The sequence below is a fragment of the Argopecten irradians genome, chromosome 15, assembly GCF_041381155.1.
Source record: "Argopecten irradians isolate NY chromosome 15, Ai_NY, whole genome shotgun sequence".
In the NCBI taxonomy this organism is placed as follows: Eukaryota; Metazoa; Mollusca; class Bivalvia; order Pectinida; family Pectinidae; genus Argopecten; species Argopecten irradians.
The window spans coordinates 6,071,303-6,088,917 of record NC_091148.1 but is presented as its reverse complement, the minus strand read 5'-3'; the positions used below and the strand labels follow the sequence as shown (position 1 = coordinate 6,088,917).

Genomic DNA, 17,615 nt, shown 5'->3' with positions numbered 1-17,615 from the left:
TTTGTTTTAATACCTGTTGTAAGTCAAAGACATTATTAAACGACATTTGTGTTTGTTTCCTGAGATATGTTTGACACAACACCTACAGGGTTTCCATTGTACTTTACAGGTGATAATGTTTGTAGAAAGGCAGACCTGTTGCTAAGTAACAATGAAGGGATTACTCCTCTACATGATGCTGTTATGAACGACAGACTAGATGTGTGTCGTCTGCTGCTTCAACATGGTGGTAAGATTCATTGTATAGGTAAATTATTCTTATCTAATGCACTGCTTGGTACACAAAATCTTTCTAAAGAGGATAAAACAAAAAAGGATGGTGTCAAATTAACAGGCCATTCTGTTGTTCATTTGGCTGAGCAAATGTACATTGTGTGCTGTTCAAAAACTTCTTTTGTAGGACAGAACACAGAATCAGAGTATCAAAATGAAATTTTACTTGCTTGAATTAAAACAAATTAAACATAAGAGAGACCACAAAATATACCAATATTTAAGGCAAGTGAACTTGAATATAAAGTGGAAAGTTTGGTGGGGACAAGGTTGTTATAAGTAAGATAGAAGGTTAATGTAACTGTATCACACCATTTAGACTTGGCAGAATGACTCAATATGAATCACTAATAATGTTCTGAGTACTTTCAGATGTCCATTAAAGCTATTGTGATACCATCTTTTCTGTGTTAGTTTATTTGATGTTTAAAGGTGATAAAAACAGATTTTAAGTATGCTATTTTTGTGTTGATATTTGTTTATTGTGATGCACTTTATGATTTCCAACAAAAAATACAGGTTGTATTTGACGTAATTTCAATAAAATGTGCTTGAAACGAAGTCCATAAACACCCTTGTCTAGAACGATCGCATCGCTTATCGCCCCTGATATCACCAGGTGGCCGTAGATTCGTGACGTCATCTGAGACCAACAGCTGTGACAAGAGCCGGGAAATTCAATGGGACAGTGTTGCGGTATTGGCGATTATAAATATATAAAACAGTCGCGCTACGTGTAGTTGCTATATTGATAAGTGGAAATGTATCCGTATATATAGTATACAATCTATAACATACCCTGATATAATAAAAACGATCATTTACTCATTCTAATCGTTATATTCTGGGCTATAAAATTGTTATGTTCTTTAGGTCAAAAGTCATTTGACATCGTGTCCGTGTGTGTCAACTCAGGTTCGAGGAGGTTGCGGTTGACTTTTGTCTGTAAATTAAAACTCTAAACATACACTTTAAAGTTAATATCAACAAGAAGAAATAAAAGTTTACAAGAAAATGGACCAAAACAAAAATGACACTACATATGCTACATGTACATACATATAATGCATATTTATAAAAGTAGACCCCGACATCCTTCATACCCTTTCTAAAACCCTATCATACCGCGACAAACGTGCCCCCTTCCCGACTCATGTATGTATGTACTACATACCTCTGTTTCCTATTTGGAAATCCTTCAGAACACCGCACAGAAAGGATTAGGCTTATTTTTTTTTTTAAAGTTCTGTAATAAGTTTTACGGATTTATTCGACAAAATTTCGGGGCTTTCCGTGTACGAAAATAGAATAACATGTAGGCCTACAGTAGTAATAATGCACGCACGACCGATAAAAAAGACGGGACAAAACATAGATACTAGATACAATGGCCAAATATGCATGACATGTACTCGTGGACAAGATATGCACGTTTAATAGTTCAACTAACACAGGGCCATGAAACAACCTATTTCTTATAAAAGACAAATCATTTACAAGACCGCTTCATTGTATTATCTAACCGTGCGCAGTTTTGGAAAATTTCAAAAGTATACGAACAGTCCACAGGGATTTGAGAATTAGTTTGTATCAATATGGACACGCTAGATAGCCTATTGACCATTATGAGACGATTTAGGGGTCTAGATGAAAAAAAATCGGTAAAAATCGTATTATACATATACGCAAGTGTACTATGAAGAATATAACAGGAAATTAATGAGCACGCAAATTGCGGGCGAAATTTGCGAGCATACTATTTACAATGGCTGTGACGAGTTTTACGATGTATTATGATGATTTTAAAGCGTTCTTAACATTGTAATTTTTCGATTTTAAATTACCTGCATTTATATACTGATAATATTGTGAATGTCGTCATATCATTATGCAACCCTACTCGATCTGAACATACCGGCTTCACACCATCGGCACATTGTTGTGTAACTCAAAGTACATGTACAAAGAAATGTAATAATGAATTAATTGTCTTGCTAAGACTTATACACATTTTTTTAAATACATGTAGTAGAATCTCTAAAAGGAAGTATGAAAACTGTGCAGGAGGACCCTTTGTTTTTTTCTTTTATCATGCGCGTATGTTTGTAACAGATGATTTTTTTCATCAAAACGTAGGTCTAAGGAGGTGAGCCGCAATGTATATCAAAACTCCCCGGTTAATTTTATGTGTAAACTATAAATTACATACATGCACAGTCGTATTACTCCAGGGTGGAATGAATAGGAAAGTAATACTTATTCATTCGTGAAAAATGACCTTATGTTTAACCCCCACATGATACTCTACATGATATATGTACTCGACATTAATGACATCATCATTTACATATAGTGACGTCATTTTATAGGTTATGACGTCAATAATGTGTCATTATGTAGGGGATAAACATGCTACCCAATAAGTCGGAATATAACATATTTTTCTCCGTGTGTAAGACCTAAGACCTGTGGCTAAAATCCACATGCATGTTGGCAGTTCCGCGATCGGCACACCGGCTTCCGCTAGTTGATTGTCTCAGATGACGTCACAACTCATCGGAACTCAAGGGAGGTAAGTCATAGAAAAAATTATGTCGTCAAAAAGATGTGAAGACTGATTTCATTAATTTTACTATTTAGAGACAAAATATAAGCAAATATCAAACTGATATATGTTTTAATAGGACATACAAATGTTTCTAGCGTATTATCTCATTTTCCATGTCCCTTCTGTTTTTATCACCTTTAATGTTGCCCCATTGAAAATAGAATGTCACGTGATTGTTTTTGCACTAAAAATAGAATGTAAACATAGGTCGTGTTTGATAAATATCTCTGTTAGCAAGCAAGTTGCACACTCTTTCACTGTTCGTGAAGAGTGTTGAAACAGTATATGTTAATGGTGTGTGCTTGTTCAAATTTATAACAAATATGCATTTTACAGTGGCTACTTTCGGTGGCCTAGTTAGTCTAGTCGCTGCGAACACATGTGGGCCTAAACAATGCATGTAATTTGTAAACACTCACTGTTTTTCATTGACAGCCTATGGTCCTTGGTTACGAATAATCCACGCACATTATATAAATCCTAATTGTTACGACACAGTATTGTTTGCCAAAGTGTTTCCTCTTAAAATATCTACATCTAGACACTTGCAAAACGCTCACTTGCCAGGATGTGACGTGGTTGTGACGTATGTTTTCTTAGGGGGGCGTCTCAAACTCAAACGCATTGGGTTATTCATTATGCGACAAAGCGCCGTTGTAGACAAGCTTTATATTATAATTACGACTTTGACTGGTTATAGAGCTTATTGTCAGAACCGTAACCCACTCCAAAATAAATGAAATAACAAAAGGGCAATTGTTAATAACTCTATTTGTCCTCTGGAGACGATTCGTAAAAACATGTGAAAAGAATGTAATAGTTAGAAGAGTTAGTTCCCTTACACCTCACGTTAATTAAAAGTCTTGAAATGACGCTTCACAAAAGAAATATTGGAAGACTTTTGTTAAAATTATTTGTAAACAAAATTCTACAGAGAGCTTGAATTCAAACAAAAATCTGCAAGATGTCTTGTTTAGTTTATTTGATTTATTAATAAAACAGTTCTTTAAAAGATTATTAGGGCAACCAGACTTATCACACATTATCAACAATTTTTATATCAAGACAAAGTATAAAAATACACAAGTTTGTAAAAATCAAGTACATTTATATAATTCTAAAAGTTTATAATATTTTAGAATAAAAAATAAAACACTAATTAGTACAATCTATTGCAATTTATATACACCTGAAATGCCCCACTAATTTTCCGAAACAAAAATTAAAATGTTTCTTAAAAAAACAATTTTACATAAGAAAATTCACTGAATAATTGATGTTAACAGTGCAGATTTATTTCGATGTTTAGTCATCTGACACAGTGATAGTCAACTAATGTGAGGTAATTATAACGAAGTCGGGATTACATAAGACGACCCGCATTATAAAAATTAACATTTAGTTGTTGTTTTTTTTAATTAAAGTGAAAAGGAAGAAAAGGCTAAAAGAACTTATCTAAAAGCATCAGCTAGCAGACAATCAAAGAAATCAAAAGTTCAGGTACACACCAAAACGACAAAAGACATGGTCCGAGAAGAAGATATTCAGTGCATGGGATGCCACATGACATAGGGGGAGGATTTCGACATTGGTGACGGTTCAACATGGATCTAGTGTGATGACTGCGACAAATGGATTCATGTCGATTGCTGCTCTGATGAGGATGGCCAACACAATGAACACTTTCAGTGTCCAGAATGTCGATGATCGTCTAACATAAGACTGCACGATGGGTCGTTGATTAGTCTATAGGCCCGTGTAGTAGGCTGTACGAACTACAAGTACCTGTGTACCTATGCATGTACATTTACACACATCGTATTATTGGCTTTTCATTGTATTATGTTGTAGGCATAACATGAAACTCCGATAACCATGAAAACCACCTCTCGTGTGGGTCTCCATTGGCACAGACATCTTGATCAAGGCAACAAGATGTATATTTGTTGCAAGTCATATTCATTAAAATATGAAAAGTAGTAATGATGAATTGAAATATGACATTAAGAATGTAGTCTCATAATAAGGGAGATAGATCATGATTTTTTCATGCAGACGCTTAAATTATGACAGTGTCCCAAGCTCTACAAAATTTAATCACTTACTTATAGAGACCGCAGAACCAAATGATTTCGCTATATACGATATATTAACGTTTACCACTGTCCAGGTTAAATGGAGTTTTCAAGTCTGGTCACCTGTCACTAATTTTGAAGAATGGCATCTGGCATACCTGTGAATAAAAAGAAATAAAGATCTACCATCTTGCTAAACTTTTATGTGGGGGGTTCCATCTTATGTTGAATTCCGCACCAAAAATTGACCAAAATATTCATGAAATTCCAATATTGATTACCTCCCCCTGTCAGACACACACTTGACAGAATTTTAAAATTTCTTTACATATTTTACATCTACATGTATTGCCCAACCCACACATTAAACATTTGAAACTGATGCGCCCTGAATACCCAATCAGCAGGCTCCGAAACATTCACCTCTCTATGAAATCTTGTGCCCAAAAGGGGATTTCCAGGAATCTATTTTTGGTTTGATTCTGCGGTCCCTATAGCATTTTACATATTTTTCAAATTTACCATTTTTGGAAAGCTACATGTCCATAAGGTCTGATTCCAAAATGGGAGTTTGCTCTCTGCATGGGTTGGTCTGGTACTGCAAGCTATGTACTCGTATCGACGATGAGAGTTCCTGTAAGAAAAATTATGAGAATTGAAACATTTTAGAAATAAAAAATTAAATATTTCAATGAAATTTGAACCTAGACTTTTGACTTTTACTTATAACTATAGTATAGTTAGTGTACTACAGGATAATATGAACAACTGAATTAAACTTGAAGATCAGGGGGAGATAACTCATATTCTTTACCCCCACCCCCATTTTTGGAATATCTAGCAAAAAATATCCAGAACTAAAAATTTAAGCAAAGCAAAGTTCCAAAAATGGCCCAATACTATAGATATATGACTTAGTAATCAAAACAATATCATAAAGAAATGATTATAACATATTATGTCATAATTTATCTGATATAACACAGAGAAATGATGGTGCAGCTTATAAAATATGGATACAAAACAGCCCCAAAAATTTCAAATTTGCCCTGATTTTCTGAATGAGATGATTCTAAAATTACAAATGTATACCAATTGATGTGAAAAAGGGAATTATTAACCTCTGAAAGATTCCAAGGACAGATAAAATCAAATCTAGAGCAACGTTTGAACCCGAAAGACTGGTCAGAACTTAAGAATCGTGGCTATTAGAAAGAAAATAATTTTGAAAAATAGAATAAAGCTTATCCTTCACTCACATCTTGATGTAAACTAGTCAGTTACAAGATCTGGAAGTGAAAGAATTCCACAATTCACCTCTAAAATTGCACCAGGCTGACTGCTTATGTCTCCGTTTACCAGAGACCTACAGACAATGGAAGGGAGATAACTCGAATTTCACTCGACTATCCATCTCGAAGAAATTAAGAACACTGATAATTGAACCAAAGAGGTATATAAGAGAAATATATAGAGAAAAAAGACAAATTATACTCACAAATAAATACTCAGGTCATTTATGGAAAGGTAAATCTGTCTAGTATTTTCGTGAAATGAGTTAACTCCCCTTGGCGCTGTCTTCAAGTCAGGAATAAGCTGTTAAACTTGTCTGCCCAAAAGGTATCATGTTCAAAGCTCGGCTGAAACAGGAAAAATGAATAAATGAATAAATAAATGATAAAATAACTAAAATGAATGAGTGAAAGTAGCTGATTAATGAACACTAAAAAACAGAAAGTGTTTTATATAGATCGATTAGGTTTCATGGCCATTTAAGGATGTGTCAATTGTACTTGGAGGAACCCAGAGTACCCAAATGAAAACCACCGACCTACAGCCTGAATCTATTACCTATTCCTGACCAATCTTAAACACTTAATATTAAAAAAGAAGACTATACTGTATATTTTACAGAACCAAACAACACTATATATCCATATGATGAATAAATACATAAGATATTTGAGTTACATGTACAGATAAATAGATTAGTGATTATGATAAATAGATAAATAGAGGGAAAGAGATAATGCCTAAAGCCTAATATTATGCCTGAATAACTCCTAATCACAGTGTATCATGCGGATGCATAGAAGTTTACTAAATATCATTGAAATACACATCATATTCTAAGTCAGCTGACTTCTTACATGTACACCCCCCCCCCCCCCAGCCAGGACCCTAGACCCTGTGACTGCCCCAAACCCCTGTGTCATAATCGTGACATAAACATCTTCTGTATAATCACTTTCTAAGATATTGGTTCATGTGCTAAGCTATATTAACAACATATGTGTAATGTGATTTTTTTAACAAAATCCTCCAATTTACAGTGTTGTTATCAAGACAGGAAGGCCTCCGTATTAAAAATAACTACCAAATATGTATAAAGTACAAGCAAAATACCTTCAACATTCGATTTCCAGTCAAAAACATGCAGATTGGGTTCAGTCAAATGGTGTCCAGGGACGCTGAATGATGAAAACGTCATATCCGGTTGTCATCCTATAGAGACCGCAGAACCAAATGATTTCGCTATATACGATATATTAACGTTTACCACTGTCCAGGTTAAATGGAGTTTTCAAGTCTGGTCACCTGTCACTAATTTTGAAGAATGGCATCTGGCATACCTGTGAATAAAAAGAAATAAAGATCTACCATCTTGCTAAACTTTTATGTGGGGGGTTCCATCTTATGTTGAATTCCGCACCAAAAATTGACCAAAATATTCATGAAATTCCAATATTGATTACCTCCCCCTGTCAGACACACACTTGACAGAATTTTAAAATTTCTTTACATATTTTACATCTACATGTATTGCCCAACCCACACATTAAACATTTGAAACTGATGCGCCCTGAATACCCAATCAGCAGGCTCCGAAACATTCACCTCTCTATGAAATCTTGTGCCCAAAAGGGGATTTCCAGGAATCTATTTTTGGTTTGATTCTGCGGTCCCTCTGATGCATTTGATTTCAATTTAAATGGAAATATGACATATGACATTTTTAAATGAAATATAACTTCAACATATTGAACACATCAGTATCAAAAGATATTCATTCTTTTTCAGCAAAGTTCCAATACCAAGGAGGAGATATCCCAAACAACAGTTGTGTTGGAGACCCCACCCGGTCACAATTTACTGACAACGGGCGAACCAGTCGTCACACTCCCTGTATGCTGAGCGCTAAGCAGGAGCGGAAACTACCACTTTTTTAGACTTTGGTGTGTCTTGGCCAGGGGACAGAACCCAGAGCCTTCCTCACAGGGGCGAACGCTCAAATCAAAACCAAAAGTGAGGCCGTGCCAAGGGAGGCATAAGGAAAGATAAAGTCAACCAGGAAGAAGAGAAAAGATCCTTAATTAAGTCGCCTTTTACGAACATGCAATATGGGCAGCAGGTACAATTCTAACGCCCTACCTGCAGGGCAGTACTGATATCCAATGAATGGCGTGACTAAACTGATGCGAGGTTCATTTGCATCTAATTTTCAAACAAAAAGCATTCTGTTAGACAAAAAATTATTTTGTTTGTTTGATTAATTAACGTCCTATTAACAGCTATGGTCATGTAAGGACGGCCTCCCATGTATGCGGTGTGTTGCGTGTATGTTGTGCGAGGTGCGTGTTTTGGGATTTTGTTTTTGAGTTTTACGGCCCATCGAAAACTAAGGTCATTTAGGGCCAAACTACAACTACAAACTATTATCAGGATAAAAAATCAGGGTAAGAAAAGGCAAGTAAGGATTAAAACACAGATTGTAAACGTTTATTTGATAAAAAAAGGTTTGCATGGGATAAAATAGTTTTGGCTAAAACACACGAGAAAACTCATGCAAAATGTTGATGAAACGATGAAATGTTGAGTTGATACGATGATATGATGAGAAAAACGTTCATATTTTATCTAAAATACCGATTTCTCTGAGATAATTAAAAATACGATTATGTCTCACGGCATGAAACAAAGTGTACATGTCGGAGACATCGTAGTGCTTATCTCGTATGTACTTAAAATCAATACAGTGCACTAAGATATGCTCCACTGTGAGAGGAGAATCACATGCATGGCATGTGGGAGGATCCTCCCCTCTCAATAGATAAGAATGTGTAAAATATGTGTGTCCAGTTCGGAGCCGAGAGAGAACAACTTCCTCTCTGCGGTCTCTCCGACTGGACAGTTTAGGATTAAGTGTAGGTTGAATTTTAAACAGTTTGTTGTTTGTTTCGGTAGACCACCTTTGTTGCCAATGGTGTTTGGGCTGAGTGAATTGAAGGTTTGATGTCGGTGTATGGTAGTTTCAAATCTGTTTGTGCTAGGCGAAGAGCAGTCTTAGCTGCTTTATCAGCCTGTTCATTCCCCTTTATACCCACATGACTAGGAATCCAGAGATAAGTAATTTGAGTTTTAGAAGACAATCGAAATGTTCGGATCAAAAGATTTTGGATTAATGTGTTTCTAGGGTTTCTTGATTTCAAAGCCTGAAGAACCGAAAGAGAGTCGGAACAGATAATTGCCTTTTCAATGCGGTGTTCTTCGATATGGTCAAGAGCCAGACCGATAGCACAAGATTCCGCAGAGAAAATGGAGGCAACATCCGGGAGTCGGATAGAGGAGCAGTGATTAGATGTACAGCATGCTGCCGCAACATTATCACCATCTTTTGATCCGTCAGTGTAGATCTGAACATGGTCAGGGAAAGCCCTAATGCACTGGGAGACTGCGGTAAATTCATATTATGTCTTCTTGTATAGTGGAACTATTGCCCTTTTTATAGTGCTATATCACTGAAGCATGCCGCCGAAGACACCAAGCAACACACCCCACCCGGTCACATTATACTGACAACGGGCGAACCAGTCGTCCCACTCCCCGTTTGCTGGGCGCTAAGCAGGAGCAGAAACTACCACTTTTATAGACTTTGGTGTGTCTCGGCCAGGGGACAGAACCCAGAGCCTTCCTCACAGGGGCGAACGCTCAACGCAAGGCCAAAAGTGAGGCGGTGGCAAGGAAGGCATTAGGAAAGATAAAGTCAGTTAGGAAGAAAAGAAAAGATAAGATCCTAAATTTAGTCGCCTTTTACGATCATGCAATAGGGGCAGCAGGTACAATTCTAACGCCCTACCTGCAGGGCTGAAAAATATTTGGAACGCAAAACTGACAAGTCTTGTGCAAACATAATAGTATCATTAAGCGATTGATTTTAACAGAGAAGTATGAAGAAATATAAATTCTCCAGCAGAGTGAGAAGGGTCAACTACAAAAGACAGATAATCTGTCAAACTCAAGAGCACTATAAAAAGTGCAACAGTTCCAATACAAGAAGACACAACACGAATATATCACAGTCTCCCCAAACACTACACACCGCATACATGGGATTATCTGTCAAACTCATGACAATTTTATTGTGCATTGGATTTGTAACACGCCACATCTCACAACACCATTTCATAGGAACGATAGCGCGTGGGAGGAAGATAAACAGCAATGTAGGATTTATGGCAAAAATCACAAATTGACCAGTACAGCGCCAATTCAGTCTCGCAGGCATACAGATTTGGCAAATTAACATAAAAAATTGCGAAAAATTGACTTCCTTGGTGTGATGATATTGATCTCCAGATAAGATGTCTCCATTCTGTTCTCATTCTTAGTTTCTTGACTGCTGCGTTAGAATTTTACCTATTGCATGATCGTAAAAGGCGACTAAATTTAGGATCTTATCTTTTCTCTCCTTCGTAACTAACTTCCAACGTCTCCCTCGACACGACCTTCCTAGGCCTCCTGCCTGTGAGAATGGCTTTGGGTTCTGTCTCCCCAGGCCGAGACACACCTGCTCCTAACTCGTTTGCCCGATATCAGTATAATGTGACCTGTTGTGGCATGTTGCTTCGTTTCTTCGGCAGCATCCTTAAGTGATATAGCACTACGAAATGTGCAAGAGTAACACTTTACAAGAAGACACACCACGAAAATACCACAGTCTAACGGCACACCTCGCAACTCATACGCACAGCATACATGGGAGGCCGTCCTTTCATGACCCTGGCTGTTAAGAGGACGTTAAATTAATCAAACAATTTCCTTCAGTTCCTTTGGAATTAGTCCCTGTGTTATCAAATGATGGCCATGAACTATTGCCTACATTAATCGCAGAATGGAGACACATACAGATTGTCTCCTCCAGACCCACGCCTTGGATAGGCGTAGCCGCTATCAGAAGGAGTTAATCTGGATTTGTCTATCGCATTGACACCCCGTGGGAAAATTTCACATTTTCTGAAAGTAGTCTTGATCCTGTTTAGAGGAAAATGTCTGGTCAATGGCACTGTGTAGATCTGTAAAGGATAGAAACAGGAAGATTTATGGATAACATTTTGTAAATGTTTCAATAGTAGTAAGAAATCTTAAAATTTGTATCAGGAATTTCTTCTCGTTTCTGTTTTCCCACAAGGTTCTATAAGAAACACAGCTCGTATATATATTCAATAACGATTTATTACATATACGGTAAGCAATGACATAGACAGTGTACGTTAGGTTGTATTGATCATATCACATATGTAGATATATATATATATAATGAGTAACACTCACCAATCCTAGATATTTTCTTTTGATACTTGAAGCTCTTTTGTCTTGCTGTTACAGTCTCCGAAACTCAAATCTCAACAAAACTCACTAATTTTATGCACGTGAATGTTTATATGACGACGGCTACCCCGATCGGGCCCCTCGTGCTTGACCGGTAGTCTACCACGACCGGTCTAACATACACATACTTAAACATTATAAAAACAAAGCACGATAATTACATATTGAAAGAAACTTCCAACCAAAAGTATAACAAATAGCTTACATTACACATTATATATACAAGTGACTTCAAAGTGACAACCGTCACAAATTTATAGGATTTGTAACTGGTTGCTTTAACTGGAAGTATAATCTTTATATCCATCAAAGAATTTTTTTTTTTTTTTTTTGTATCAAAAATGTCATTTTTCAGTTTACAGGCCTTTTCCAATTATCAAGTTTGAGTTTGCAAAACCCAAAGTTGTTGACTAATCAAGCTGCCGAAATAATCAACATCAACGTGCTGCAACAGATGAGTAGTGTACGATGGCAAAGACAGCTTAACACTGTTTTCTCTGGCCTCTGCTTGGCAGCATGTGGAAACAAAAAAAATGGTCCAGCCATTTTATCAATAGTTTTCCGTCCATGTAGCCATAAGGCGATGTTCCAAACAGCCATTCCTCAGGTATACCTGTAATTGCAAATTAATCAAGTACGTACTTACTTTGCAATTTCAACTCAAAATAGTAATAAATATTGGTAACAAAATCTTTTAAAAGTAAACTGGCGAGTGAATTTGCGACCCGAATTTTTGATCAGTTCAAATGTCACTGAATAACTATTCATTATGCATAATGAGAAGATATTCAGTACAATTTATAACAATAGGACCAAAATGCGGATCTCAATTCAAATTCACTTTCAATTCCACTTTGTGATTTATTTCGTTTTTCAATACATTTTCAAAATTTTAGCTCGTGCACCTATCGCATGGTCGTAAAAGGCGACTAAATTTGGTACATTATCTTTTCTCTTTCTCATAAACTTTGTTATTTTTTACGTCTACCTTGACCCCTTCTGTTGTGCACTCCCCTCTGTGAGGTAGCCTCTAGGTTCTGTTCATGGCCGAGACCAACCATAGTCTATAAGTGCTCGGCATAAAGGGAATGAGACGACTGGTTTGCCCGTTGTTTGTTTGTTTGATTTATTAACGTCCTATTAACAGCTATGGTCATGCAAAGACGGCCTCCTATGTATAAGGTGTATGTTTTGGGAGACTGCGGTATATTCATGTTGTGTCTTCTTGTATATAGTGGAACTGTTGCTCTTTTTATAGTGCTATATCACTGAAACATGCCGCCGAAGACACCAAGCAACACACCCCTCCCGGACACATTATACTGACAACGGGTGAACCAGTAGTCCCACTCCCGTTATGCTGAGCGCTAAGCAGGAGCAGAAACTACCACTTTTATAGACTTTGGTGTGTCTCGGCCAGGGGACAGAACCCAGAGCCTTCCTCACAGGGGCGAGCGCTCAACCAAAGGCCAAAAGTGAGGTGATGTCAAGGGAGACGTTAGGAAGAATAAAGTAATTTAGGAAGAAAGAAAAGAAGATCCTAAATTTAGTCGCCTTTTACGATCATGCAATACATTGTAGGGACAGCAGGTACAATTCTAACGCCCTACCTGCAGGGCAGTATAATGTTACTGGGTGAGGGCTAGTTGCTTGATGTCGTCGGCGGGATGTTTCAGTGATATAGCACAATGAAATAGGCCGTCCACTATATTTATATTTCCACTAAGACAACACGAATATACCGCAGTCTCCCAAAACACGCACTTCATACACGCAACACATAGCATGCATGGGAGACCGTCCTTACATGACCCTGACTGTTAATACGACGTTGATTAATCAAACAAAGATTCATATGAATTTTGTATATATGAATTTTTACACGTACATGGGATATATTGTTTTAGAGTTAATTAATCAAACAAACAAACAAACAAAGTATATATGTTTTCCCTATTACTAACATCTCTGTAGGAGAAAATGACCGAGGACGGAAGCACCTTCCCATCAACAGGCAAACATACAACGGCTGTGGTATGGTTCGTTGTCGAAACCTGTCTTGTATAGGCTCCTCACTTGGTGACACATAATTTGTCTTCGGCATCAACACCATTGCCAAAACCAGTCTCGTTCATTTTGGTTTGTTCTTAAGTCTGAATTGTATATTGAAATTACAAAGAAATTACGTTATAAGTGGACAAATATTATATACAGGTACTGTCAAACATGCAAATAATGATTTATCTGCTCTTTTGTAATGATCAATTTAAGGGAGGAAATTCGTTAATTACACCTCCCTTTTATTGATCTTTAAACATTTAGGTGATATAAAAAAATTATTTTGATAAAATAAGAGAATAAACATTAACATTATGAACTAATGCATTTTAAGTATCATGCTGGTAATATGATAATTTCAAATGAATTTAATTTTTGTTTGTTTTTCCAAAATGAAAGAAGATATCTCGGCCCCATCTTTTGTGCAGGTAGGGCGTACCTGCTGCCCCTGTGGAATGATCGTGACTAAATTTTGGATATTATCTTTTTAGGTCATCTTTTTTAGGTCATCTGACTGAAGGTCAAGATGACCTATTGTCATCGTGTTTCGTCTGCCGTGCGTCGTGCGTCAAACTATTTATACAAAAGCTTACTCCTCTTAAACCCTTACGTAGGTTACATCCATAATTGGTGTGAAACATCATTGGGGAAGGACAATTATATTTCATGTAAATGAGATAGGTCCGACCCTAGGGGCAGAGGGGCGGGCCCCAAAAGGGAAATTTTCTTAATTTAAGCTTTAAAATCCTCCTTTATCCTTGGATGAATGGCACACAAACTTGTTTTGAACATTGTTGGGAAAGGCTAATCATATTTTATATAAATGAGCCTACTCCGACTCTTATGAGCAGAGGGTCGTGGCCCCAAAAGGGAAAATTTTCTAAATATAAGCTTTAAATCTGTTTTTGAAACATTGTTGGGAAAGGCCAATCATATATTATATAAATGAGTCTGCTCCGACCCTTAGGAGCAGAGGGTCGTGGCCCCAAAAGGGGAATTTTCTTACTTTTTCCTAGCTTCTCCCTTGACACCACCTCACTTTTGGCCTTTTGGTTGAGCGCTCGTCTCTGTGAGGAAGCTCTAGGTACCCGCGGTCACATTATACTGACAACGGACGAACCAGTCGTCCTACTCCCCGTATGCTGAGCGATAAGCAGGAGCAGAAACTACCCCTTTTACACACTTAGATGTGTCTCGGCCAGGGGACCGAACACAGAGCCTTCCCCACAGGGGCGAACGCTCAACGCAAGGCCAAAAGTGAGGCGGTGCCAAGGAATCATTAGGAAAGATAAAGTAAGGAAGAAAAGAAAATATCCTCAATTTAGTCGCCTTTTACGATCATGCAATAGGGGCAGTAGGTACAATTCTAATGCACTACCTGCAGGGTGTGTTGCTTGGTGTCTTCGGCGGCATGCTTCAGTGATATAGCACTATAAAAAAGGGCAATAGTTCCACTATACAAGAAGACACAACATGAATATACCGCAGTCTCCCAAAACACGCACCTCTCACAACATACACGCAACACACCGCATACATGGGAGGCCGTCCTTACATGACCATAACTGTTAATAGGACGTTTATTAATCAAACAAACAAAGATACCGGCGGAGACTTACCATTTTTAAAATATACTGCAGTCTCCCAAAACACTTCTTATTAACTGTTAATGAGACTTTTATTTAATCAAACAAAAGCCAACGCATAACATGCAATACCGTGCTTACAAGTATACGTTCTACTGTATAATTAACTTAATTTTGATGTTTCTAACTATTCGTAAACTGCATGTGGGTTAATACATTAATATGCAAAGAATGGAATAAAAAAACTTAGTACAATATGCAGGGTACTAATAAGTTACCATGTAAATATATTCAAAATATTGCTAAGAAAATAGACACGATAATCGAGTCGAGATTCTCCTGATGGGCGAGGATTAAGTTGACAACAACTATAACAATAACATAAAAACGTTTATGCTTCTTTTAATGATGATATGTTCAATAGCAATAGGTTAATTACGTTTCATGATTGATAATCGAGAAATCTACATTGTCGGTTTTAATTAAAATATAATTAATTTACCCTTAATATATATCCCTTGTTTATTTATGTATTTTCATATTCCAATCAAACGAAATAACTATAAAATCAACACTGTATAATTTCTTAGTAAATACTGTATATATTTTATACGTCCTTGGTGGAGACTAATGCGCGATAGCCTTTAAGACCGATGTATGATGAAACAGCCAATCAAAATCACGGAACAAGAATGAGTTGACCAATCAAAACCGTAGAAGCCGAAGCATTGTACACAGGCTTTAACATCTACATCTACTTGTTTTAAATAAGTCGGTATGGAGTTATTTTTCCCTATTACTGCAGACAAAAGAAGCGGGGTTTAACTGGATCGACACTAGCAAACGTACACCAATAGAGTTATACCATCATAATTGTATGCAGAGCCTGTCTCGTCCGCCACAACACGGCCTAGCACATTCACCGAATGTAAACACTGCTGACCTACATTTATACACACATGGGTCCGACTGAGTCGATAAATAACTACTGTTCATACAGAACAATACAGTATAACTGGGAGTTATTTAACTCTGTCTTCATCGAACTCTTAAAAGTTGATACATCATTGCATTAATCACATTAGAAGCTATTTACGCAACGGTATATTCAACTGTGTTATGAATAGAACGAAAGTTTCGTGGTTTTGATTGGTCAATCATGATCATCTGCCGGGATTTTCTCTGGCGGACACAGCACACCAGTCTCCATTACAACCATGTTTATTGACTTCTGTTTATATCGATTAAAACTCAAACTTCACAAATTCATTCACCTAGCATTTAACGCATAAACTGATTTAAGATTTATTTAAAGATCAGTAGACCGAAGGCAGCCTAAAGAGAAAGAAGTAGAAAATCTAATTAATATAATAAAAACAATTACATAAAAACGAAATTAATTATAATGAATGTATAATGAAATATTTAATCTGGTTTTAATGTATAATCATAAAGATACAAAATTATGGGAAACGGGAGAGGTATTTCGATCAGTATTTTTGAATTCTTTTTCGTTATCTAAATTGTGATTTAATTTCTCTGATAGCAGCGATCAATAAAAAATAATAAAATTCAACACACACAAAAAAATATTTTAAGTCTAACGTTCAAAGCATCTATTAATAGTGTTAATTGAAACTTTTCATTTGAAAATCATTCAATGTTTTAATGAATTGTATTAATTAAATACCCACATTACAATTTACAAACACATAATATTCCTTTGAATTTTAATTGGAAAAAAATTATTTCACATCAAATGGTTTTCTTTTGTATTAGAACATAATTTTTTTAATGTCCAAGATCAATTGCGAAAAAAAGCACCTTTTAATTGTTACTTCAATACGTGATATTTTTATGATGTCCAAAAGTTTATAAAAATAATTTATCTCTGGAATCCAGTGCTACTCTACCTTTGTTATCTATGTGTATAACATCGTTTTATCAGTCATTACAATTGTAGCAGTTGGTTTCGTGTACCTACTTAGTACATATGGGTATTCATTTTTTTTTTTTTTTTTTTTTTTTTATTCATTTTCAAAAGTTTTGTACATACAAATACAATACAACATATATGAAAGATGTATGTTGGAGTTATAGTTCATAGTTGTCAGACTGCTGTACTATGGCGGGAAGAGATAACAAAGAGACACGAAAAGGCGGGAAACGGAAGCGTAGAAAATAACACAATGTAAATATTTTTTAGCTTTCATAGTTCATGACAGCTGTTTAACGATACGTAGAGGTAATTTATATATTTATATCAAATAATTAATTAAACATTAGAACAAGTAGTTCTGATTAAATGATATATACGATAGAATGCATTATTTTGTGTAAATAACA

The 17,615-nt window shown here is 36.3% G+C and overlaps 1 protein-coding gene across 1 annotated transcript in view; it reads left to right on the top strand.

Annotated features, from left to right (window-relative positions):
- Positions 1–711, top strand: part of LOC138309649 (SMC5-SMC6 complex localization factor protein 1-like) — a 28,664-nt gene extending 27,953 nt beyond the window's left edge. The window contains 1 exon segment of the mRNA XM_069250865.1: positions 110–711. Coding sequence (XP_069106966.1) covers positions 110–447 — 338 coding nt within the window. The 3' untranslated portion in view covers positions 448–711.
- The last annotated feature ends 16,904 nt before the right edge of the window (positions 712–17,615 follow it).